This window comes from Prunus mume, linkage group LG2 (genome assembly GCF_029339155.1).
Source record: "Prunus mume cultivar Tortuosa linkage group LG2, ASM2933915v1, whole genome shotgun sequence".
NCBI classification, from domain to species: Eukaryota; Viridiplantae; Streptophyta; class Magnoliopsida; order Rosales; family Rosaceae; genus Prunus; species Prunus mume.
In genome coordinates this window covers 1,779,491-1,807,088 of record NC_142699.1, presented here as the reverse complement: position 1 = coordinate 1,807,088, position 27,598 = coordinate 1,779,491, and the positions used below count along the sequence as shown (strand labels likewise).

The window sequence follows — 27,598 nt, the reverse complement described above, 5'->3', positions numbered from 1 at the left end:
TAGGGAGAAAGAGGCGGTGAAGAAGAAAGGAGAATCTTTCCAATCGAATATTCTCGTGGGAAAATTTGCTCCCACACCCCTGTTCTCAAGATCATCGCGGCCTCGCTTCTTGCCTTGAACATGTCATAAAAGTTTTTGAATATAGAACTCTATAAACGCTCTTTTGAGAATTGAGGCAGCCCCACAACTACAAAACGGGCATCAAGGAAAACAATGGCTTCTTGTTCATAAATAACAAACTCTAACAATTTACTTTAAGTAAAAAAGTAAGGGGAGAAAAGAAAAAGATAAACTAATGAAGTTCTTCATTTCCATGCTTTCTTCCCTTGGAATTGTTTGCTAGCTCGTTGCTGCTTTTTCTTTTTATCTATACGAGATTTAGCTATCTTTGCCCTCTTTGCAGCAAAAGGCATGGGTTTTTTGTGTTCCTTCTACCGATTGCTCATACCGCCCGTCTGTTGGCATTAATGAAAATGCATGTTATAGAAGTTCAATGTCGCAGCATGACCTTATTGGAACTGACTATTCACTTCTTTTTTTCTCTTTTTTTTTTTTTTCTTTCTAAAGATAAGATCCCCTACTAGTTCATAGAAGCAACCAAAAAGGTTTAAAGGTGTTATCCGTGTATTCTTCTCGTATAGATAACTTGGGCCTTATCTAGGGCTTGGACCCGTGCTGGGCCTTAGAGTATGAATAACCTCCGAAGGAAGATCTGCACACTTCGAACGATATCAGAATTAGGGCGGACTAAGGTTGATCCCAGCCTAATCCTCTCTGATGGTTAAGTCAGAAACTATCTTTTGTTTTAGAGAGAATGGATCTGCAGGATCTACTCACTTAATGCTCAGTTCATCCGAATTGGGAATCATGAATCCTGGGTGATTTGGATCTGCACCCTTTTTCAACAATCCATGCTGAGTCAAAGCAAATCTGGCATCCTTCTTTGCCTGGCAAAATGAAGAATCAAATAATGGACACGGTCTTATGACATCTACAAGAGGTCAGAATGTAAAGATTAAGAGAGATTAAAAACATTAATTTTATTCATGTCCCGAGGTTACAGGATTACAACATGTTTCACCTTTGGCATCAACTTAAGTTTGGGTCCAACCGAACAAATAAAAACAAACCTTTAATTCCTTAATCCTTTGGAAGTCCTCATTAGAATGAAAACCATTTGTTGAGTCCAATGAAGTGTGCTCCATGTTCTCTTTGGCCAATCTTTTTAAAGCACGAAGACTTGCGTCAGCATCATTAAGTTGTTTATCAAAATCAGAAACCTTCCTCTTTTTTGCTTTGTAATTTACTCCAGTTCCACTATCTTCCTCTTCGTCATCCTCATCCTCTTCATCATTGACATCACTGTCATTGTCATCTATACTACCATCACTATCTACATCTTCAGCTACTACAGAATCCTCTTCACTTCCACTGTCACTGTTAGCTATTTCGTTGTCTTCATCATCACTGGAAGCAACCATCTCAGCGTGATCAAGATCATCATCAGTGCCGCTTGATGAAGCTTCATCAGCATCATCACCATCCTCAGCCATCATCCTCTTCTAGCAGTTCAACACCAGGAACATTGCTGAGGATGTTGACTTCTCCATACACTTTTGGTCTTGCCTTTGTGTTAGTAGGGCGCCCACGATCCTTCTTAATCAGCAGTGAGGGGCAAATCTGCACGTACATTAAATGGTCAGCCTTCCACTGCAACATGGTTCATGGAATCCATGCATGTGAAATAAATAAAGAAATAAAGAAGTATATATATATATATATATATATATATAGAGAGAGAGAGAGAGAGAGAGAGAGAGAGAGAGAGAGAGAAATTCATATTTTTATTGTTGGTGCAATGTGGAAATATATTTAAAGAGTATAGTTGCGCGACTATACTCTATAAATCGAAAAATGGAATTACTATTTACTGAGTAATATAATTCATGAAGTTAATTAAAATATTTAATACTAATTATTCAATAAAGAAATAATAATTAAAATAAGGCAAAGATAATATATAATTACTAAAAATAAAATTTTAAAAAATTAATTAACCTAAACATACTAAGTTTATATTTATTTTTAAACAAAATATCTTCCGATGAAAGTTCGTTGGCACATGTCTATCTTGGCGAAAGTTGCCGTACTAGATCTTTCTGGACGAAATTTTGTCGGGAGATGTCTAATCTGGCAAATATTTGCTGGCATAGACCTATGCCGACGATATTTTGTCGTGAGAGGTTTTTTTTCCTTATTTTGTACAGCCGTGCGGTTATACTATTTTTAAAATAAAATAAAAACCAAGTATAGCCCGGCGGCTATACTATTTATACAAGTTAAAAAAGAAGAACCCCTTGCGATTTGGCACTCACGTGTCAAAATAAGTATAGCCGTCCAACTATACTATTTTAAAAACAAATTAGGAAAAAAAAAGCACACCTTAGGCTATACGATTTTTAAGGAAAAAATCAGAAGAAACGTGTATAGCCGTGGGGCTATACGATTTTTTTTTTAATTTAAAGAAAAGAGGACCTCTTTACAACTTCAAAGTTAAGTCACTATATAATATTTTTGATATATATTATTTTTATTCAATAATATGTGAAAATTATTTGTATAATACATTAATTTTGTGTGTCTTATTGAAAATTTTGTTCAAAATACGTGTATTAAACATAAAAAATACGTACGTACATGTGCACTATTAAATGTGAAAGTGCTAAATTCTTTGTACGAGTAATTACTCTGGTTGTCTTAAACTGCTCTTATCGATAAACGAAAATCAGGAAAAAATATTTAAAAGAGAAAAAGGATCCCAATAAATTACTTATTTTCGTTTGAATGTCTTAATTAAATTTCTTCAAAAACCACCCATTAAAAATCCAAGAAAAATAACCAATTGGGTTTGGATTTTGGGAGTTACCGAACGTAATTGCCAATCCTATTTGGAAGTTGAAGCTTGGAGCATCCACAATGATGCTCTCTATTTCTTAGCTAAAATTTAGCTAAAACTATCATAAAGCTATTTTAAAGCTCTCTAAAAAATTTCAACTCCAACTATACTTTATAATTTGGAGAGTCATAAATGCTATAACTCTTTTTTGATTGGTCCATCTCTATTAAAAAATAAAATAAAAAATAGTTAGCATTAAACAAAGGTTTGAAATACTTATTAAATAAAGCAACATTAAATTATAGGGAGTAGGAGCTCTTAGATGACTCCCTATTTTAAGAGCTTTTAGAGGACTCTCTATTTTAGGAGGTGGATAGGGAGGTGGTTGAAGTTACATTTTTACGATTCCTCCCTAAATTTGTCCAAAAAAGTGATTTAAGGAGGCAATTGTGGATGTTCTAATCGGTCACATTCAGCTGTACGAATCTTTTGCACGTGGAGCTTATTGTTTATACTTTTAAGAGGCCATGACGCAGCAACCAAGTCGGCTCGGTATGCTCGTCCTCGCTTTCTATCCCTCTGTGTCTACCCCACTTGCCAAATAAGTTTTGCTCTCGTACAGTCGTGAGGTGTTAAAACCAAAGTCCCTTGGGCCGAAAAAGTTTCTGCTACTTTCCAAGTTCTGCGAAGATTAACAGACCCGCGAACTCAAAGCTCCAATCTTTCAGAAAAGAAGAAAGGAAGAAATGCTCTCTAAAATCTCAGTTACCCACTTGAAAGCATCACCCTCTGCATCGACTTCTGGATTTTCATGGCATGGGAATCAGCGTAGGTTTGGATATTGTGCAAGGAATTCTTCACAGTTTAATAAGCCTCGGTTCAAGATTGTGGGGCAGTCTTTGGGAGATAGATGGAAGCTAAACGAAATTGATGCAAGTGAGTGCCTTTTTGGTTTATTTGTTTTTATATATAAGAATTTTCTTTGTTTGGGGGATAGCCGAAGTTTAACTTTGTTTTTGCATTTATTTGTTGTGCAATACATTTTTCATTAAAAGAACATTTCTCTTTATTTTCTGGAACAACCTTTCCAATATTATGGGTTTTCTGTGTCTTCGAACGCTTAAATTTATAGTTTGTATTTTCAAGCTGAAGTCTTAAACTTGCAAAAGGTAGCTATCTTAATATTTTTTGGTTCGTAATGATGGGCAATTCTTTTCCTGGTTTCTATTGGGATTGCATCACACTGTGGCAAAGCTCCATCTTAATCTTTTGTTCTCCTATTCTTGCAAATTCCAAAATATGTCTCTTTTACAAGAATTTAGATATCTTCAATAAATTATAGCTTGGATTCAATGTGTGTGCTCAGAATCTTCTGAGTCTAAGCCAACCAGATAAGTAGAATGAATTTTGGTCTATACTTTGTGAACCTTCTGGTTTCAAAAATACAATACAGAATATATAAGACTCCCGAATCATCTCAGAATCAGCTAATTTAGACAATGTTAGGGTATGAAAAAAAAAAAAAAAGGAACAAGAACATGTCTAGAATATGGAAAAAATGAAAGTATAAGAATGAGATGCACCGTTACTTTCTTTGTTGGCTAAGCTGGGTGCACCACTACTTTTTAATGCTTACATAACAGTCTCTAGATTTTATGAAACATGTGCCAAAAAATAGTCTCTTTAAAATTTTTCTAGTGCTAGCTATCTATAACTATTGCATTTTGACAGATGCAGTGCAAGAAAAGTTGAACTCATGGCTACTGAAGACTCAAAACTTTTTAAATGAAGTGACTTCTCCACTGGTAAGAACTGGTCAGACTAGAAAGCCTGTCACCAGAGATGCTTTGGAGACGCAGGATATGGAGGACATATTTATGGCTGAACAGACTATTAATAACAGAACACCAAATGGAGTTCTCTCTTTAGCTGCTATTATATCTATTGAGCAATTTAGCAGGTGAGTTCATTTTTCAGTTAAGTTATTTTGGCTTAGAGTTATGCGTCTGTCTCTTGTCCCATGTGACTTGTTGCAATATGAATTTTATCCTTTGAGATGCACTATTTTGATATTACCACTACCTTTTTCTGTCCACATTATGAATTTTTTTTATTCAAGAAAAGGAATAGATAATTAAAAAGGAACGAGAAATATCCTATTGGAATGCATCATCAAGCCATAAAACTTCATTAAACTGGCCTCTACTTTGTATATGTGCCAGCCACAGTTGTACTTTCAATTTTCCTGCCTCTATTTACTCTAATAGGGTTTATTCACATATTGCCCTGAATGAGGTAGGTTTTTAACGCGCAGCTGGATAACATTCCATTTGTTTGGAATTTTCATTACTATGCAAGAGCTTCCTTGGTTTTATGTACTTATCAAACTGACATAAGAATTATCATTTGACTCTTTGAAGTTAAGCTCTGCAGGATGAATGGATTGACTGGGCAGAAAATGCAGAGAATATTTAAAGCACTGGTTTCTGAGTCTACATATAATGATGCCCGCAATTTGGTTGAGTATTGCTGCTTTAGGTTTTTGTCAAGAGATAATTCTGATATTCATCCTTCCCTCAAGGTGCGTAGTATTAGTGCAAGTGAAACTCATATCTCATGATATATTTGTGCACTAAATAAGAATTGGTTTACCCATAAGGTGCTTTCTTGAATATCTCATACGAGATGTGGATTTTCCTATATTGCAGCAAACTTTGAGACACTTTTCAGTCTGTAGAGGGTGAATGGGATGATTTGTGTTCTTTGGTAGTGGGTTCCTGCTCAGAAGAGTTGCTTATGATTCTCTAACCTTTTCAGAAAATTACAATTTTTGTTATGAAATAGTGTGGTCTTGATTAATATTATCTATGCGCATCGTACTTGCTTTCCTTTGTTTTATTTTTTGTCCCCTTGTTTCAACTTCTTAGCAAATCTGTCCAAGCAGTCCATGAACATATTTCTTCCTGTAAGCAAAATTCGTGGATTGTACTATAGTTATGTGTAAACTGGATTTTTCTGTGTGTAGAGTATTTCCTGATAGTTATCTATTGAGTACCATGTTGCCCAAATCTTTGATCTGTGGTTGTAAGAAATGTGCTAATAGTAAACAGTCTGTGTATTTGTTTTTATTTTTTGTTTCTGTCTTGAACCTAAAACCTGATGTTGTCCTTAGTACTTCTGAACTTTTTCAGTTCAGTGATTTTGAGTTGAGCCAAAAAAGTTTCTTTTTCTCTTCAGTAAAATTTCAGTTCTAAGATTAGTATCTAGCTTAACTTGTAATTTGGTTCTTGTTTCTGGCCAATGTTGGTGCATCCACAGGAACCTGCGTTCCAAAGACTGATATTTATAACAATGCTTGCTTGGGAGAATCCATATCGAGAAGATCTTGCTAATGGTTCAGAGAAAGCTTCCTTTCAGGTTCATTCTTCAGATCATCTATTTAAATTTTTTAAACCAACCTTTGGAACATAGCGAGTTTTGTATTACTGTCAGGAGTTAGGGGGCAATAGCGGGCTTGGGCCAATTTCTGTATGGAGAAAATTCTGCATATGTCTTTTGTTAGCATTCCTTGTTTAGATTATGGAAAATGTGAATGATATCACGCTCTATGAGATAGTTAGGATAGGTAAAGAGCGATATGACATTTTCAAAGTTCATCAACCTGCTTGGAGGCTTAGAGAGCTGTTTATCTGATGAAGTTGATGGTGCAATAGTTTCAAAATCTATGTGACATGTACCGAATGTGCTCCAGGGGACCGATATAGTTGTACCTCATATCATATATAAGAACACTGCATAGTACGACATTGGGGGTTTTGGTGATTCCATAATCTCTTGTTTTATATTAGAAGCTAGACATTTACAATTATCACTCTTTTCTTACTGTATTCCTTTTTGGGTTTAATTATGTTGCCTGGCAATGTTACATGTCTTCCCTGTTATAATTAGGTTTTTAGTATTTCCCGACTGTTTTACATCTTGCTTCTATATAAACAAAACTGTAGAAAGACAATGGAACTGATGATATTTTCTGTCGAAGACTTCAATGATGAGCTCCATTAAATTTCTTCTAGGTGGGCTTTAAATGCCAAGGTTTCTTTGTGAAGGCTTCGTATTTTTGTCTTCTCTCTGATTTCCATCTTGCTATACAAACTCTATAACACTGACAGCTGTTCCCTATGATCTATGTTATCCTTCAAATTCTTACTGTAATTCCTTTGGTTGTACTACACATTGTTCTTCGTAACCACAACAAGATTCCCTTCTGTTGAGAAATTTATGCAAGCCTTTTAAGGTCTATTTTGTCCCAACCTATATGAGCATGGTAATCAGTCTTGTATGACAATTCAGTCAATTTATTTTTCTTTTGTCTTTTGATGTATCTTAATCTCAACTCTTAAGATGAGTCATAATTTTTGGGCCTATGTGACGTTCAGTAACTACGGTATGTAGGCATGGACCAAGTCATGCAGTCTACAGATGGTTAGCACTTTGGCTAAAAAGACTAAACGGTGTTCTCTTGGGCCTTACAATTGTTTTGAAATCTTGATTCTAGGGACCACCTTCCCTCTGCCCCTTCTTTTCATTTATAGGTGGTTTCTGTGGAACTGATGCTCAGTTCCATGCTTGTCTTTTTCCTTTGCTAGATGTATTTTCAAATGGTACTGATGTAGTACAGCCCGTAGGTATTAGATTAAGCACTCAAACAATAGAATGTAGAAGAATATAAGAGACCAAGGAGAAGAAGTAGAGATCGAAAAGACGAGATAAAGGACAGAAACAGTAGAACAAGAAGAATATCGGAGATCAAGGAGAAGAAATATAGATCGAAGGGACTAAATCAGAGAGTTCTAGGAAAAGGTTTACTCAACATTCAAATCTGAAATTTAAAGAACTACATGGGGGTATTTATAACAAACTAAAACCTAGACATAACAGGATAAAAATCCCTTGCTTAAACAGAAATCCTAACCCAAATAAAATAGGAAACTTAAAACTAGAAATCTAGAAAAGTAGAAATCCTACTAGAATTGGGAAAACTAGAGAATCTAGGAAACTAACAAATACATTAGGTAACTAATAAATCTAGGTCATATGCGTCCTGCATCAGGTACATACCAAAAAGTTCTGCTCCAATTGAACTAAAACTCATCAAACTTATGTTACGAGGATCACTCAATCTAACAGTTTGCAGAGGACCATGAATAATTGCAATCTATTTCTCTCTTTAATCATTAAGAGAAGGTACATACTGCATGTTTGAAATAGCCATAACATTACAAATTTTTATAACTACCTCTTACTGTTTCCACGTCTTGAGTAACAATATGAAGGATTTAGTGGGTCTTGAGTTATACTCAGGAAAGTAGGATGTATTGGCGATAAGGAACCTAATGACTTTTGTTTGGCCCCTCCAAGGACAGATTTCTTGTTCCTCTACCACATGTAGACATAACGACTTTTTGTTGAACAATTTTTTTTCCTTTCTATTTTCTTAGATTGCATTTTTGAAAGTGGTCAGTTGAAGTAGATTTATTTCTTTCTGCACTACAGAGCAAGCTTGTGAGAGAAGAGGCTTTTGTTCGTGTGGCTCCTGCTATTTCTGGTGTGGCTGATAGGTCAACAGCACATAACCTATTTAAGGCTCTTGCTGGTGATGAACAGGGCATCTCTTTGAGCTTGTGGTTGACTTATGTTGATGAACTTATGAAGTAAGTTTCATTTTTTGTTTTTTTACTAACCTTATTTATTTAAATTAAGTCTTCTGATAACTTTGACAACTTAAGCAATTGATACCATTTCGTATTCACGACCATGAACTGCAGATAAATATAATTTTATGTGTATAACCATTGTAAAATCTTTCAGTTAATTTATAAACTGACTTTTGGTCTTTTCCTGAATCCATAAGAGTCGGCTGAAAGAACATAGGGGTCTCTTTTCTCTAATTAGAACAGGTCTTGAACAAAAGCACCTGGCTTCTATGAATTATCCTCAATTAGGATTTTGGAATCAATTTTCTTCTATGCCTTTAATGAAATCGATAGAAAGAGTTGAAAGTTGTTGATTCTTTACTGATTCATAGTTGTAGGTTCCTTTAACGATTTGTAACTTGGGCTTTAGAATAGGTTCTAGCTCATGAATCCATGATTGTGGCCTCCCATCACTAACAATGTATACAATGAACAACCTAATTTGCCATGAGAATTTGTGTCCTCCAATCACTCTAGCCTTGTCAGTGGGGAAGATTCCCTAGTACTCTTCTTAGTCATAATCTAGAAGCCTTAGGGAGTGGCCTAATTGTTTGGTCATGGGAATCAGAAATATAATTGGTGTTCTTGGCCATGGCCACGTATGGCTCAATCAAGACAAATTTGTTCATGAATTTCCTAATTTCCTAATTTCCTAATTTTTCTTTTTTATATTTTTAACTTCCATCCATGTGTAGGGATGTCTCATGTATTACATTTTCATAATATGTTTATGTGCATTCCTGTTAAATATGTAGAGTAATTCTCCTTGATAGGTTCTAGGAAGCTCACCTTGAACTAGTTTTATTTATGTAGGGTTCATGAAGGTAGAAAATCATATCAGACTCGACAAAGTCCTGACCTTTCTGAGGAGAGAATTTTATGCATTGGATCTAGTAGGAAGCGGCCTGTCCTAAAATGGGAGAACAATATGGCATGGCCGGGAAAAGTTACTTTAACTGATAAAGCAATTTATTTTGAGGTAATTAATCTTTCTATGAGTTCCATATTCTATATTTCCAATTAATCTGAAATTCTTGAATTGGAAATTGAGGGACTACTTTATGTCCATTTCCATATAAGTACATTAAGTTGTTGGTAAATATAAACTCTATAATCAATCAACATTCATCACTGTAAACAGCGATTGTAAATTATGCAAGGGCTTTCTAGTAAAAAGCACTATGGCACACACTTGGAATTAAATTTCCATGCTTTATGTTTGAAACTATGTATTGAGTTCTCATTGTTAGTTTTGATTTACAAAAAATAAAAACTTCAAAAGCCTTATAGATTTTTTAAGATACAGAAATATCAACAGGTCTTCACACACCTGTGTTGCAGGCAGTTGGCATATCTGGGCAAAAGGATTCTATAAGATTGGATCTTACTAAACATGGATTACGGGTTGAGAAAGCAAAAGTTGGACCTTTTGGTTCTGATCTATTCGACTCTGCGGTCTCTATATCATATGGTCCCGAGTGAGTAAGCTTCTTTAGAGTGAGACTCAGCATTCTTGTTTTTCTATTCTATAAAGTGCGTAATTACCTGTAGTTACATTTAGCTATCTTGTCAACAGTTTTGTATAAAATATGAAAACATTTCTGAATGCTTTTGTTTATAAATATTCGTTCTTTGGAATAATGATATGAGAAAGTTAAATGTTCAGTTGAAAATTAATTGAAAGTATACTTGTGGCAAAAAAAAAAAATCGAATATATACTTATATTTTAAGCTTATAAACAAAATTAGTTAAACTATAAACGACATAAAAATGAAAATACACATTGGCTCACAAGAAATTAACTACTTTATGTTGGAATGTGAGACCATGCTATTGTTAGAAAGAAAAGAAATGTATACTGAATGATCTAAAAAAGTCTAGTTTCATTACCAGACATCATAAAAGTTGATATGGTTCCTTCTGAATCTTTAAAGGTTTGAATTCCTGTTAGATCCTTTCATACTTTATGTAATTGTGTAAGCAATTACAGAAAAAGCCCTTTGTAATTTCTCCACAAATGCTTTTTTGTTTAGCCAATGTATTCTTAAAAAACTCTCTTTATTTGCTAACCAATATTTAAATACAGATCAGAAGCATGGGTGCTTGAGTTTGTTGACTTGGGTGGAGAAATGAGGCGAGATGTGTGGCATGCTTTTATTAGTGAAATTATTGCTTTACACAAGTTTATCCGTGACTATGGACCGGAGGAAGTTGATGAATCAATATCTCATGTTTATGGTGCTCACAAAGGGAAGGAAAGAGCTATGACCAGTGCCATTAATAGTATAGCTAGACTACAGGCTCTTCAATTTATGAGGAAGTTACTAGATGATCCCACCAAACTCGTTCAGTTTACATATTTACAGTATGCACCCTATGGTGATATTGTTTCTCAGACTCTAGCAGTGAACTATTGGGGTGGGCCACTTATATCAAAGTTTCTAGAGGTGGACAACCCACCAGCTCAAGGAGCAAGGGCATCTAATGAAATGATTGAGAGCAGTAATCATGTGTTTGATATAGATGGCAGTGTTTACTTGCAAAAATGGAAAAGATCTCCATGTTGGGCTTCAAGTGCTTCTGCTAGCTTTTGGAAGAGTACTTCAACAAGACAGGGGCTAGTATTAAGTAAAAATCTTGTCGTTGCTGATGCGGCTCTTGTAGAAAGGGCAACAAGAACATGCAAACAAAAATGGCAGGCAGCTGAAACCACTCAAGCCACAATTGATGCTGCAACCCTTAAGGGAATACCCAGTAACATAGATCTATTCAAGGTTGGTTCTTAGATTCATCTCCATGGTTGCACCTGACAATTTAGAGTCTTTCTGAAAAAGTATATCTCTATTCATCGAGAATCACCCATTATATGGACAGGATACAAGTTAATTAGGAAAGAACACAGGCTGATCTTCAGCCCCTAAAAGCAGCTAACCTACCATATATACATTTATCTAATTATAGCCTACAGCTAGTATATCCTAATTAAGGAAAGAATCTGCTGGTATTTAAATCTGTAAATCTGTATAATCGGCTGTCAATCTGCTGGCATTAAACGTGTAGTTATTTCCTTTGACAGCACCCTTTACTTGCCATTACTTTATTCACTGCATAATGAACATCATTTTGTTTGGACATCTTTCTTGAAGCAGTTTTGTTTTGCCTTTGAATCGTCAGACTCCTCTTGTTCTGAAGTCTTCCGGGGTTCGCTTTTTCACCTTATTATTGTGTTTTTGTGCTGGCGTGTCAATGTAGTTGCACCGTAGTTTTTATATAATTTGCAATGATCTTGTCTCTTGAAATATCTTCTAGTTTGTTCCAAACATTTTTCTCACCCATTGTAAACTGATTTATCTTCTTTGAGTAACCAAATACGAATTGAAGTAGTGTTCTCCCCATTGACAATGACTAAAGTTGATATGAAAGCTAGTAGTGCTAGTTATTTGTTTCCACTTGAATTAGCCGTTCGCTGCGTTCTATGGATTAATGAGTAGTAATTCTCTCTATCAGATAAACTTGATTGTAAGGACCTTGATGGGATTAATTTGAAGATGAAGATATCTGAGAATATTCATGAGCGCAGTTAACGTGCCTTTCATTTTATTTTTTGTTTGGAAAACTAGAGTTTTCCATTTTTGAGCTCATATTATTCAATATAATTTTCAGTCAAACTATTAACTCATTACAATAAACGACTAACTTGACATTAACTCTTGTATACAGTATTAATTGAACTCCAAGAATTGGGTTCATAAATGAAACCCAAAATAATAAGCATGTGTGACATATATGTCTCCCATGTATTTATATGAATACAGAACTTTTGTTGTTACTCAAAGACTACCATGTTTACCAATTATCTCATCAATATATGTCACAGTTTGAATTATAATGTGATTTCGTTCAACTAATTGTTTTGAGGGTGTCCTCTCTAACAAAAGATTGTTGCATTGTAACTCGTTAACATGGTTTCATTAGTTACAGGAAACAATATGCTGGAAACTATGTTCACTTCATGATTAGATAATTGACATTGTGAAGCTGTAACATATTTTATGTTCAATGGCTTTGCTTTCACTTGAGATTTCCCTTGGTTTCTTATTCTTATGTTTGAAGCATAGTGAACAATTAAATAAACAATGTTGGTGCTGCCTTTTCTTTTGTGCAGGAACTTCTGCTTCCTCTGACAATAACTGCAACAAATTTTGAAAAACTTAGGCGCTGGGAGGAGCCGCACTTGACTGTTTCTTTTCTTGCATTTGCGTATACAGTCATTTTCAGGTAGGTCCAATTCTGGAAGAGTTATTGTTGAGAAGAGATCCCTCTCTGGGAATGTAAATCCTTGTGTTGCAATATATGATGTCCTAGGCCTTTCAACTCATTACCAATGGGTTTTGTGTTAGATGATCTATCAGAGCATGCAATCCACATTTAGGCCCATCAGACACGCGTTCCCACATACCCAATATAGGTTGTCTAAGTGTATGGCTCAACTCATGCCACACGTTAGGGGTGTGTTGAGAACTTGAGTATATCCCGCATCAGGATTGTAAAGTCTTGCATTGCAATATATAATATTGCCAATTGGTTTTTGGTTGGAAGTTCTGATTCCTTCAGTTACGGTATATGTTTCCCCTAAAAAGTTGAGAAATGGATATGGTTTTCTTGCTTTTAAAAGAGAGTGATAATATTCTTTACATGACCTTTGGCAAAGGGATGTCTGATGACTATGGTTTTGTAAAATTTTCCTTAAATATATCCTTGTGTCTTGGATATTCAGAGCTTTTCATTTGGTTTTGATTGCAGTTTGAACTTTTTAACTGTTTTCTTCTAAATGGGGCCCAAGTTCATATCTCCCCTCTGACAATTGATATAACTGATCAATTGCTTATTTCTAAATATGTTTGAGAACTGAATCTGTTTCTAGAGGCAATGTGATCACTACCAATTTGTTCATATATTCCTCATCCTAGGAAATATGAAGGCAATGTTTTTGTCTCCCTTTCCTTTTTTTTATGCAACTATGCATGTTTTTGGGTAATGTTTATTACAATTTATATTACTATATTGTGTGGAGTTTCCTGCTAAGAGCTTTCTTGTAAAATATATAGGGCAGTCTTCTCTATCTAAGAGCTTTCTCTCTCTTTTGAGCTGGGCAATTCATTAATATGTTGCCCAATTTAGCTACACTTGCTCCATGTCACCTAATATAATTTATCCATGTGTTGTGCTTAGTGTGGCCACACTTCAGGAGACGTCTAGAGTATGTAAAATTCCACATCACTCATTCTAAATCTTGCCTCTCAGATATAAGTTTTGAACCCCTTCATCCATTGCCAATTAGTTTTGAGTTTACTATAATTTTGACTTGGTATCGTGTAGTATCTCTTATCATATAAATTCATTGTATGGGTGAAGGGGCAGTCGTTGATAAAACCCTAAATGTATTTTTTAAAGTCTACCTCTTATCTTTCTTCCTTCTCCCTAACCGACTATTAGAGAACTCAAATCAACTTGTTTTGTATGCATTCTAAGTGGTACCTCTGAATTTCTAGACTCTGATTTTACTTTGAGCTAATCTCTTGAGATGCTTTGCCAGGAATTTACTCTCATATGCATTCCCAATAGCATTGATGATTTTGGCAGCTGTAATGCTGACACTGAAGGGGCTAAAGGAGCAAGGTCGCCTTGGACGATCATTTGGAAAAGTTACTATCCGTGATCAGCCTCCTTCAAATACCATTGAAAAAATTATAGCCGTAAAAGATGGCATGCGTGATGTGGAAAGTTATTTACAGAATCTGAATGTCACTCTTCTGAAAATACATACAATTATCCTTTCTGGCCAGCCTCAGGTATGTATTGATTATTTACATGTGCAATTATGAAACTCGTAACCTGTTTCCTTAAATCTCTCTCTGCTGCTTTGATGTTGTTTAGTGTGACCTTTCAACAAAGCATATTGTCACTCAATATATATATGTATAAACATATCAGAAGTTCCCCGTGCAGGATTTCCTGTCTTCTACTCAATTTCTTCCAGTTCAGTCCCATTTATTGACACAGTATTTAGGGTATAGAATGGTCGTTAAGAGCTTCGACTTTAGGTTTTAAGTATCAAATTTTGTGCTTGATACTTAAAACCTAAACTCGAAGCGATTAACCAATCCGAGACTAGAAACCTCAAGTCTAGTGTAAATGATGATTTTACAGCCTAAATAATCAACCACGTCAATAAATGTGATCAAAGTTGAAGAAAACAGAGTAGAAGTGAGGTTTTCTCAACCCCTCCTGCACAGAGTCGGACTGATACACGTATAAATTGTATTTGGGACATAAAAGAATGAAATTAGTTCAGTTTTCAGTTTTACTTCAGGCTTATCAGTAACAATCATTTTGATTTAAACATTTATCAGATAACCACTGAGGTTGCACTGGTGTTGTTATCTTCTGCAACGATTCTCCTCATATTCCCATTCAAATATGTTCTTGCCTTTCTTATCTTCGATCTGTTCACACGGGAGCTTGAGTTCAGGAGGGAAATGGTTACAAGGTTTATGAATTTTTTGAAGGAGCGCTGGGACACAGTGCCTGCTGCCCCTGTAGTTGTATTACCTTTTGGAAGTGATGAGCCCATACCAGAACCTGTTAGAAAGGAAAACAAGGACGCATCAAAGTCAGAAAGAAGTCATAGCAGCAGCAGTTCTGTTTAGATTCTTATTGGCATATATGTGGCAGTTTCATAGGTTGAAATTCAGTAATACCTCAGTTATGGAGAAAGAAAACATGACCAAAATGTTCTGATTCCATTATTTGTACAGAAATTGGAAACACATTTAGTGTCAATGTAATCCTTCTTCATTTAACTGGATTGTTTGATTTGATTACTTAATGGCTCTGACTAAATCAATCCAGAACCTATTCAAGAAAGAAACAAGAGAGAGTGCACTGGGGAGGATTTAGGTTGTTTGCTCCAGTAGATACAGGTTAAGAGAACTGTCAGATTCTAGCTTGTTTGGATCTCATCCAGGTGAAACCTGTATAAGGTATTTTGTTTTGCACTGTTTCCGTTTCCAGTTTGGTAAGTTGCAATGTGGTTATGTTCAGAGAGGTGCATCATGCATTTGCCTTCTCATGCATACATGCATATGCGCATGTACGAACACATGTTCATGGGTGGAGAAAGAGCGACCTATGTAGCAACATCTGTACTTTTGCACCCTGACAGCACGACTGAATCTGGGTTTTCCATATAATTGAATGGTTCCACTAAAATCACAAGCATTTTGCATAGTTTTGCCATTTCAATTGGAAACCCTTTTTTTTTAGGGTAGGTAATGCTTAAAATGTTTGTCATGGCTGCAACTGTGTTTATTCACATAATGTGGTTGCAAATGTGCAAAGCTTTTGGTTATTTAGATTTATGTAGGCTGCAATTTTAAGTTCATGATAATACAAAATCATACTAGTAGTACATGTTATTGGGACAGAGTGTAAATTAGTGGGAAGGGCATTTGCATGAACATAATTTATTTTCAGGCTTCAGGACCCAACCATGGTTAATGGTTGCTAGTTTCAATTTTGGAACATTTGGTTGTTTAGGCTTTGCCATGGAAACTGTGAAATCCAGTCGGATTTTGGTATATTTGTTTATTTTCATTGTGTTGACAAGTTCTGTATACCAATTTGTTGTAGCAATATAACAAGGTAACATACATGCATTTGGAAAACTTTGTATTCTCCTTGCACTTGTGAAGTAAGCTCAATAGAAAATACTGGAGGAGGAAATAATGTGAAATAAATACAGCTACAAAGTACGAACTGTGAAGAATCTGCTAAAACATAGACTAGAAACTGAGAATCAAGGGGAATGCGAGTATCAATGACCACCATCTTTGAGAGAGTGCTTTTAATTCCTTTGATCCATTGCAAACAAGCTGCTTATCATGATAAGAGCACACCGTTTGGTTCCTAAGCCCAATTTTGACAAGTTAATTAGAATTGTTAATGCATCTGATAAATCCTATTAACCGTTAGATTTTCATCCGGATTAGAATTCGATAAGTGCATTAAGGTCAGTGTGTCAAAGAAACCCAAAAGTTCATTTGGTTTAAATGTGATCTTACCTTGATGCGCAGAAGGTGACAATGAAGTCTGCACCAGAGCATGTTATAACACTGGTAGGGTCATCATATGCAAAACTATATGCTGCAGGGCACGCTTGTTTAAAACTCCTTGAATAATTAGTAGGTAGACATGTCTGAGGGTTTCCAAATGTCCCTCTACAGCAGTATTCATCGGTGTTGAACACGTTGCATGCACTCCGGCAAGCAATGACTTTTCCTTCGGCCTTAGCCGCGAGCTCTGATGGGCAGCTCTGCCTCAAGTCCCTATCACAACCAGCAGTGCTGCAATTGCCTTTACCACTGTTAGTAGGTTTAACAATTACAGGCAAATTAAAGCCATCCACCAGGCTAACATCATAGTAATCAATCTCCTGGCCGAGTGTAAATTCGGCAATTGAGGCAGGTGGGCTGCCGGGGCCTGTACAGTTGATGGTGGTGCCGCAGCTACCTGTTTGGCATTTTCCATTGCCATTCTTGTCAAAACTGCAGCCGGTTCGAGCCCATATTCGACCATTCCAGTCAGCTGGAGCTGTATAAACTGTAGACTGGCCTTGATTCAATGTAAAACCACTGCCACTGAAGTTTTCACTGTGTGTTATGCCAGGCCATATTGTCTCCTTGCACTCATTTACTATGGTGAAGATCTTTGCACTTGCATATAACTTAGCCCCTAACCCACAATTCAACAAAATGTCCAACAAGTTTTGTAAGCCTAAAAGTTCAATAATTTGCCATTTGAAAAATTACAACTCAAGAATTTTCCTTTTTTGTAATTTTGTTTTTGAAATGCAAGCATAAGAATGCTGCATGCTATTATGATGCAAGTGCAAAGTTAAATGTGAATTTTGAAACATACAGCAAGACCAATAACTCAAAAGAAAAAACTAAACTAAACTAGGCAAGAGAAGGGATATATATATTACCGCATGCTATTAGAATGGTGATGAACAAGGATCTAAGAAGGGCATTGGGATGGTAAGCCATCTTTTAGTTCCTCTCTGGTTAGCTCACTGACACTGACAGTACAATTGTATTTGAAGTGAACTAAGGAAAGAATACGTGTGGAAGAGAGTGAATCCCCAACTAGTGACAGCCCAAAAGGCTTGCTTATTCTGTCATATGATACCTTGCCTCAACTCAATGCCATATACTGACTTTTATTTTATACAAGCGATACTAGGGAGGGGGGAATCGAACCTAGGACCTCAAGTGTAAGGGTAAATGTTTTTAATCACTTCAGTTACAAGTTCCTTGTTTTTCCCTTATGTTTTAAATTTCTTTTCCATTGGAAAAAGCCAACTTGGAGCAGGTCTTAGGATCAAAATTTCTCTGGCTATATCCAAAAAAATATCATTTTATTAAATATTGTTGTTTTAAGGGCCGGCCCTGGGCCTGGGCCGCGACATTTTATATATATATATATATATACTGTAAATAATATATATAATATAATATAGTAGAGTTCATGCTCATATTAAAAGGATTTGAGTGTTTAAAGGCCCAAATAACAATCACTTTAAATCTTTAACAACATAAGGCCCATATTTACAATTTAAACATTATAAAATTATTACTTTTGTTTTAAACAACAAACATCCAATTAATCCAAACACTTCTGTGAAGAATTTTTTTTTTATTAAGAGAACCGAACAGGGAAGCTTTATTGATGAAACGAAGAATTACATTTGGTGGACAAAACTCCTGACCCTTACTCAAAGAATCACATAATAGGGTGTCCTAAATAAAATCAAGGGGCACTTCAAACCAAATAAAGTTGTCCACATTACGCAAGACCAAATCGAGCAAGTTGGTGTGCAACACCATTTGCTTCCTTACGAGTAAATTGAAAAAGAAAGCCAGAAATATGTTTATGTAGATGCTTTACATCTTCAACAATGGTACCAACATTTGAATAATTATGTCCTGCTCGCTTTACGGTTGCAACCACCACAACAGTGTCTCCTTCAAAGATGGGAGATGCAATCCCAAGTGAGAGCATCTCCACCCACAAGGGCAAAGTCTAGGGCAAGGGCAAGCAAGGGCTGTTACTATTCACGTGAATAGTGTCAGCCTTTGCATTTGTGGTTCCACCCACAAGGGCAAAGTCTAGGGCAAGTCTAAGGCAATTACTATTCATTGTACTTTATTTTCTATTTTTTTATAGTTTAAACCATTAATTTTGATAATCTTTTGTAATTAAATTTTCGGATAAGATTTTCACCCTCTAAAATTGTGCCACGTCTGATGTAGAACAAATGTCAGATTTTATCGCTTGAGTTAGAAAAAGGACGTAGTGGGAATTTGCAGATTTGTCGTCCGAGCTCCGATTAGGACGTAAAATACCATTTCGGAAAGGGAACGACGCCACGAGTCAAACACACAGCTTTGCTGTGATGTATGATGGATTTTGGCATTTTGAGGTCGTTTGGCCTTCCAAAACGGCATTTAAAGTTTCGTAGTTAATTTTCAGTATTTTAGATTTTAATAAAAATTATTCAAAGAAAATTCCTTTTAAAATTGTGCCACGTGTCAAATGTTAGATAACATTTTCAGATATTTTTAAAAAATTTTAATCTCAGATTTTAGATAAGATTTTCACCCTCTACAATTGTGCCACGTGTCAAATGTCAGATAACATTTTCAGATATTTTTTAAAAATTTAATCTCAGATTTTTGATAAGATTTTCATCCTCTCAAATTGTGCCACGTGTCATCTCAATCTTCTAAATCCGTCTATAAACTAGACCTGATTTTCAAACCCCTCACACCATCTCTTATCTATTCCTTCATTTCTCAGATTGTAGAAAACACATTCTACTCTCAATGTCAAACTTGTTGAGGGTGTTGGAGAGGCAACAGAAACAAAGGGAAGAAACAAGGCGTAGACGTGCTGAAGAAGATCGGGAAGCCGATGAAGAAGAGGAACTACTGCTTGCAGCAGCGGTGTGTATGATGGATCAATCAAGGCAAAACCGTCGTCCTCGTGCCCCGAATGTGGACAGACATAGGGAGTCTCGGGGTAAGAATCTCATGGAGGATTATTTTATCCCAAATCCGTTATATCCTGCTTCTAAGTTTCGAGAAAGATATAGAATGCAACCACATTTGTTCCAAAAAATCATGCATGATATTTGTAATTACGACACATACTTCATTCAAAAGCATGATGCTGTTGGAGCTTTAGGTCTTATCCCGAGCAAAAATGCTTATGCGGATGCTTGCTTATGGGGCATCTGCAGAGCAGGTGGATGAGATTGCAAGGATGGGAAAATCTACTGTCCTAGAGTGCTTGGTGAGATTTTGTGATGCAGTGGAAAATTTGTACACGAGGGAGTACCTTCGCAAACCAACGCCAAGAGACCTGCAACGGCTTCTACAAAAAGGCGAGGCCCGAGGTTTCCCAGGAATGATTGGAAGCATCGATTGTATGCACTGGCAAGTGGAAGAACTGTCCTACTGCTTGGCAAGGGGAGTACGGGAATCGGAAGGGCCAAAAAAGTATAATTTTGGAGGCCGTAGCTTCATTCGATTGTTGGGTTTGGCATGCCTTCTTCGGGGTTGCCGGTTCTCAGAATGACCTCAATGTCCTTGGTCAATCCCCAGTGTTCGATGAGGTATCTGCGAGGTCATTCCCCCAGGTCACGTACCAAATCAACAATACCGTTTACTCTGGTGCGTACTACCTTTCCGACGGAATTTATCCTAGGTGGACGACATTCGTGAAAACAGTTCCGAATCCCCAATCCGAGAAGGAAAGAAACTTTGCTTCCTTTCAAGAAGGTTACAGGAAAGACGTGGAGAGGTGTTTCGGTATCTTGCAAGCTCGTTGGGCAATTATTAGAGGTGCTGCTCGGATGCTAGATGAGGAGGTGCTGCGGAGTATTATGATGACTTGCATCATCCTTCACAACATGATTGTGGAGGATGAGTATGACTATGATGCTCAAGAGGTGTTTGAACCCGATCCAATGAACACATCGTTGACAAGAATATATGAAAGGCCGATTGGACCAAATGGACTACCACTGGAGCCCGAACCAATACTTCGGGATGGTCAATTCAACAACCCCATGATTGATCGGTATCAAGAAATGCAATCTTCATATGTTCACGAGATACGTCAACGTGACTTGATCGAGCACTTGTGGGAGATGAAAGGCAATCACAATGGATGAAGTCAAGATTAGTGCTTTGTTTGGAATTATGCCTTGTTTTTAATTATGCTTCATTTTGTGTGTGGTTTTTTTTTTGGAATTAGGCTTTTTATTATTATGCTTTTATGTATGGTTTGTTTTGTGTGTTGTTTGCAATCAATGAAGGTTTTTTTGAATTAATATTTGTTTTGATGCTCAAATGTTTTTAATAAATAGTCATTTAATTTAATGCTTTTTTGATTGAATAAAAAGGGAACAATACAACAAATTAAAGGATAAGGGAACAATACAACAAATGAAAGGAAAATACAACAATACAACAACTTAAAGGATAATACAACAATACAACAATACAACATATGGCAAAGGTGTTTCAATTGCTTCCTAATGGTTTTCATCATTTAACCAATCCGTATTGCTAGGTCCGTCGTCATTGAAAAGTTTTTTCCTCATCACATCTCTTCGTCGTAGCTTCCAATAAGCCTTTGTTTCGGGAGACATATGGCTCGTATCCATAGCCATGATTTTAATCTCTCTATCCTCTATGTCTTTTTCTTGTGCCATTTGTTGTTGGAGAACAAATGCTTCCTCTCGTGCCTTGTCCATTTCATCTCTTTTCAAGTCTCTCTCCATTCTTAGTGAGGCGCTCTTAGCTATATGCTCCAATAATTGTACACAATCATTGGTCGAAGTGGCCCCTCTCTTGGCCTTTGCCGCCTTTCTCCCAATAGGTCTTGGCGGACGTGGCACAAATGGTGACTCCGTTTCCATTGGGGAGTCCAATGGAGAATCGGTTGATGTTGAATCGTGGAGTGGCGTCTCATTCATCACAACCGGCGGACCGGTGGGAATAATTTTGAATCTCGAACAATCCTTCACAATTTCCCAACATTGGAAATGCACGAAACTTTTTTTGCCTTGCCCCATGGCACCGAACCACATTTGTGCTTGTACCATCTATTAAAAATAAATAATTGGAAGTGCAAGAAACAAAAATTATTATGCAAGAAAATATAAACTATTTTGAAATGCAAAAATAAAATTGATTATGCAAGAAAATATAGACAAATTAAAGGTGCACCAAGAAAAAGAAATTATGCAAGAAAAACAAATAGAATATGCAATAAAAAAAGTGACATTGAATTGATTAAAATGGCAATTATAAATATTTTACCTCATCGGTTAAATTTTGACCGCTTTGAATGTTCGCCTTTGCTTTTGTCAAGGCATTTCTCCATTTCCCTAACTCTTTATTAAGAAGTTTCCATCTACTAGACAACGCCATTTCGGTCCGAATAGAACCCGATCTTTGACAAAATTCTCCATGAATTTTGCTCCACATGTGATGAAACTTCATCTCATTACCCGTGATAGGGTCATGACTAATGTTCACCCAAGATTGACACAACGCAATATCTTCATTCGTTGACCACGAGCCTCCGACTTCAATAGAAGATGCCATTTGTTTTTTTTTATACAAATGGAAAGTAGTAGAAAGAGAGTAAAAAATATTTGAAGGAGAAGAGTTTGTATGGAGAATTGGTGTGGAAGTGAAAAATGTGAGTGGAGATGAACAAAAAAATTGGAAGGAGAAAAGTTTGTATGAAGAATTGGTGTGGAAAGTGAATAATGTGAGTAAAGAGTAAAAAATATGGGATGGAGAAGAAATTGTATGAAGATTTTAGTGTGGAAAGTAAATAAAATGGTTAGGTATTTATAGAGAAAAAATACAGAATTTTTGGGTATTTTTTAAAAAAAAATTCAGATTTTTTTCGATTTTTTTAGCCAAAAACGAGGACCGCCGGATTTCGGAAAAATTCTATCGGAGAGTCCCCGCGCACCACGTGGCACCCGCCGTTGGAGCTGTCGACGCGGCCGCGCGTGACGCCGCCCGACGCCACCAACTCGGCTTCAGCCCGCAAGACTTGCCCTTGGGCTTCTCGGCTCGTGGGACCCGCCACCAAAGGCTACGGGCCCTCGCTGGAGTGAACTCGGCCGCGCGGGCAGCCTTTCCCTAGCCCGACTGCTGGAGATGCTCGAGAGAGCAAGCGCCACCCTTCACGAGCCGCATGCATGTTCAGCCGACATCACTTCCCCCAACTAACTTCTCCATTGCAGCCACAAAACCTCTATCCGCGTCTCTAGCAACAACCCAAACAACCCCTCTACCCGAAGTAGGATCAAACGCTCCATCAAGGTTGAGTTCGAGGTGGCTTGACGATGGTGTTGCCCATCTAATAGCATCCCACACTCGATTAGTTACTTTGAATAGAGTGTCATTTACCGTAATAAATTCATGCACATATTGTTGAGCAAAAATCACAACATCATGTGGAGATTGTTTACTCCCTTCAATAAAATGTTTAGTTCTTCTAGTTTGATAACTTTTTTGTTCTCAACTATTTTATGAATTTTTATTTTTATTTTTATTTTTTTTATGTTTTATGATTCATGTTCTTTTGTTATTTTAGTTTACTAGAGTTACCATAATTAAGCCAAATATATATATATACGTGCACATTGCATAATTTTTTTTTTCTTTTGTTAAACTATATACAAAGAAAAAGAGGTCTCATTTTAATTTATGCCCCTAGGCCACCCAAAAGTCAAGCCGACCCTGATTGTAGCATGTTGTGGATTAGAACAAAAGCTCTATTATCATCTGACATGAAATAGGCTTTAGAATAATGCTCTTAAATCATGCAAATTTGTGACTGGCATAACAACCAGACAAAGATGAGTTTACACAACGTAACAATCACAATATCCAATTAACTATAACTATATATGACTTGTGAGTATAAGGATTTTAATCCATGGCAATTATAAAAGGATTGGGTCAATCAGTTGGCCTGGCCCGGCCCTACACAAACCCTAATTCCTTTCTCAAGACATATAGGTTTTCCAAGGAATTCAAGGCGTACATTAGAATCCCTTGCTTGATTCCTAGACTTTGAGCCTTCCGTGGCTTGAATCTTCAAGGTTTGATAACAGCTCTGCAAGTTCCGACTCTGGTATCAATTTCCAATTGATCCTTATCATTTTGAAGGTGTTGTTCTCATTTGTAGTGCAGGTTCTGACCCTCTTTTCCGATTGTTATTACATTTTGCAGACCTTTTGAGGCATAGAAAAGAACCTATATTAAAACAATTCCCCATTCAATGCACGATGGTTTGATTAGAAATCCAGTTTCTTGGCTCATAAGTTAATTTTATTCATTCAAGTATATTAGGGTTTTACACTACTCATATTGGCACGCTCACAATTTAACTTAATCTTTATCCTATTTCTGAGGCTTGAAGATTGGTTTTTGGTAAACACTATCTTAGAACTTTTGCTTTTGGTTTTTGCTGAGTTCATCAATGACTTCACAAGGTATATATATGTACCTTCATGTGTTTATGATACGTACAGAGAACATGTATTTATAGGTACAGTGTTTACAATTATTTGGACCGGTTTATTGATGGTTAGCCTGAACTCAGACCAAGCTTTAAATATTCTCAACAAACATTTACAATTCAAGTTTAGCCTTCTTTTTCCGTTCTGTTTTAGTCTTGCATGTGGTATTAGAGCACTCATATACATTTAAAGGTCGACAACATAATCAAATCATGAACATGATAAACCTTAGTTTTTGCCCCACATGCATTTTGCCATGCTCGATGTTTAATTTGTATTCTAATTACACAATATTTCATGTATAGGGGTATTAGTGTTTTTTTATAGTACAAACGAGGGGTTTACACAAATATTCATTGGATGCATGAATTGGTCCCTTGTTTACAAACGAGGGATTTATGATTTTTTTATTTTTTTATTTTATTTTATTTTATTTTGTATTTCCTCTTTGTTGGAATATAAATTATTAACTTTTGAGTCTTTAATAGTGTAGATGATGAGATTAATATTCAACCATTTTATAATATAAAATTAAAGGACAATTATGATTGTAATGAATGGATAAATTATTAATCAATATGAGATGATATTATGAAGTGGGCTAAACCGAGTAAGTTAGTATCGTATTAACTTATTAACCTGTTAGCGCTTGAGCACCCCTATTCGAATTATTTTATACCCCACTAATACAAAATCCTGGCTACACTGGCCCTAGGCATTGTGGGTTGTCCTTGTCAAATTTATTAGAGGGTGTGGGTGGCCTCTACTGAACAAATAAGCGAAAAACAACTATTTTGAAAAAGAACAATTTGGTGATTTGCAGCAACCTCTGTCAAAGATGATGTAGACCTAAAGGGACACTCTTGTGGACTTATTCACTACCCCAAAAGAAAAAGGTAAGGAGAGAGGAGGGGACGAGGAGCAATGACGCTTCTTCCTCCTGCCCGCTTTGTGAAGTTATTCTTTAGGATTCACACAAGGAGAAAGCGGCTAGATCAATAGCCCTACTTAACTTTATTGGTCAAGATTTTTAGTTTAATTTCAAAGATAACGTATGATTAATGATGAAGCTGTCCTCTTTCAACTTCCAACAAAATTGTAACACATAATTCGTAATTAGAAATTACTAGGCTTGTTCAAACAGAGGCCTTTAAAAAAAAAAGCAAAGATAGTATTTTATTGAAAGTTAAACAAATTACGTATTTTAATTTAACGATCCAAACCGTTTATTTTTTAAGTTTTTATTTATAGGTTATTCTTGCAAAAGATTAGACAAATTAAGACATCTAATTATGACCAACAAAATTGACTAACACAATAAAATACTAAAATGACAATCATCATTAATTGAGTGATCAAATAGTTTCGGATTCAAAATGATTTTTTGCATAAAAATCCTGGAAGGAATGCCTAAAAGATAGATAGTTCGGATCATTGAAATAGAATGCAAAGTGACCCAATAAGAGTATTCCTTATTTGAGTGATTCGTAAACTAAAGCCAACTTCTACCAATCGTTTTTGTAAACAAAAATATTGCTGTGAGTATCTTACTGTGGAACTAATAGATGCTATCTTTACGATTTTTAACCCCAACTAGACTTGAAAACTCAGGACCATTTGGTTAATGCCTAAAAACAAGCATGTAGATGGAGCTCCACGACTTATTAAAGGAGTTAGCAGGAAAACAAAAAAGAAACGGAATGTAGTTCAGGACTGATAATGAGGCCGTAAAATCATCAAAGCCATTAGCTGCAGCTGCCTACTCCTCGATCACCAACCAACAACATTTAAGTCGATACCCCTCTCTGCACTGCAGCCTGATAGATATCCAACAAAAACAAAAAAAAACCATTTTATTGATAATCAACTCATCATTCAATTCAATCGTTGTTTGAAATGGATCTCTGATGCATGCATGTGCTTTTCTGCCATGTATTACATATATGTGTATAGCTAATACATATAACCATATCCCTATACCAAATATACTGCAAGTACTCTATTTATGTTTTTCCTTCTGGTCTTTCTTCTCTTTACCCAACACCTACTAAATAGTAAATAGTGCAAGTACTATCATTACATCATTCAAATAAAAATGTGTCTAAATTAATATATATATATATATATATAGTCTCCTTTTATTGATAAATTCCTCAACTATTATTTGAGGGATACCCTTTAGGGTCCTCTACAAAAAAAAAATTCAACGATCCAAACTATCTATTTTTAAAGTCTACATTCATAGATAATCCTTGCAAAAAATTAGACAAATCGGAAACCATTTCGACATCGTATTAAAATTTCAATAACTCAATTGAATGGTCAAATGATATCAGATTCAAGTTTTTTTTTTTTTTTTTGGTAGAGATTATCTTTGAATGATTATCTAAAAAGTATAGATGGTTTGGATTAGTGAAATACAATGCGGAATAGGCCCGACAAGGGTGTCCCTCAAATAAGTTTATTTGAAGGATCCCTCCCTCAATGGAAGAATGAAAGCTCTCATATATATATATATATATATATATATATATATATATATATAAGTGAAATACAATGCGGAATAGGCCTGACAAGGATGTCCCTCAAATAAGTTTATTTGAAGGATCCCTCCCTCAATGGAAGAATGAAAGCTCTCATATATATATATATATATATATATATATATATATATACTGGTTTCAAAGAACAGTCTTCAGAAAGTATATATACTGGTTTCAAAGAACAGTCTTCAGAAAGTAAATGAGTAAGAGAGAAGGTTGGAGTGATGGTGGTAGCTAGAGGTAATAAGTGACAGTTATGAACTTATGACTTAGCTAGAGGTAAAAGTGTAGCGATGCATATAATTTTAATTTTATTTATATCTTTTGCTTAATTACAAAATTAAATTGCTACGCTAAAAATCGCTTGAAAGAGATGAAAAACAAATGAATATATGCAATCACTGACAAACCAAACGTGTGAGATACATTGTTTTTGCTCATGGTGAGAGTATCTGAACCTTTGACGCTCGAGTCTTTTACAACTTTCCCTACAAAATTAATTTGGTGGCACTTCTATCTTTTTCTTAATTTATATTTTGTGTCGGATTCTACCTATATATTTTGAAGCATTAATTTTCTTGAGGGACAAGAATATATCATAAAGTATTCGTTGGACAACAGTGCGATTTTGAGAGTTACGTGCAAAATTTAAGTTGAACACTCACATTATCTAACATGAAAATATTAAAACTAAAACTACCATGAATTGATGTCATAAACAATATA

General features: G+C 35.8%; 3 protein-coding genes across 3 annotated transcripts; 1 reads left to right on the top strand and 2 right to left on the bottom strand.

The window, feature by feature from the left end:
- Window positions 1-3,455: 3,455 nt before the first annotated feature.
- On the top strand, window positions 3,456-15,513 carry LOC103319093 (chromosome-partitioning protein, putative (DUF639)). The gene is made up of 11 exons (XM_008220589.3): window positions 3,456-3,832; window positions 4,628-4,856; window positions 5,330-5,477; window positions 6,215-6,313; window positions 8,450-8,607; window positions 9,463-9,628; window positions 9,991-10,127; window positions 10,737-11,424; window positions 12,816-12,928; window positions 14,247-14,502; window positions 15,064-15,513. The coding sequence occupies exons 1-11, from the start codon at window positions 3,643-3,645 to the stop codon at window positions 15,358-15,360; spliced, it is 2,481 nt and encodes an 826-aa protein (XP_008218811.2). The 5' UTR covers window positions 3,456-3,642; the 3' UTR covers window positions 15,361-15,513.
- An 891-nt stretch (window positions 15,514-16,404) lies between these two features.
- LOC103319092 (pathogenesis-related thaumatin-like protein 3.5) lies at window positions 16,405-17,817 on the bottom strand. The gene is made up of 3 exons (XM_008220588.2): window positions 17,697-17,817; window positions 16,774-17,443; window positions 16,405-16,618 (listed from the first exon to the last, which is right to left on the bottom strand). The coding sequence occupies exons 1-3, from the start codon at window positions 17,755-17,757 to the stop codon at window positions 16,495-16,497; spliced, it is 855 nt and encodes a 284-aa protein (XP_008218810.2). The 5' UTR covers window positions 17,758-17,817; the 3' UTR covers window positions 16,405-16,494.
- A 3,403-nt stretch (window positions 17,818-21,220) lies between these two features.
- On the bottom strand, window positions 21,221-22,722 carry LOC148919396 (uncharacterized). Its single transcript, XM_089044950.1, has 2 exons — window positions 22,102-22,722; window positions 21,221-21,884 (listed from the first exon to the last, which is right to left on the bottom strand). Exons 1-2 carry the CDS (start codon window positions 22,387-22,389, stop codon window positions 21,312-21,314), a joined length of 861 nt encoding a protein of 286 aa, XP_088901076.1. The 5' UTR covers window positions 22,390-22,722; the 3' UTR covers window positions 21,221-21,311.
- Window positions 22,723-27,598: the final 4,876 nt, after the last annotated feature.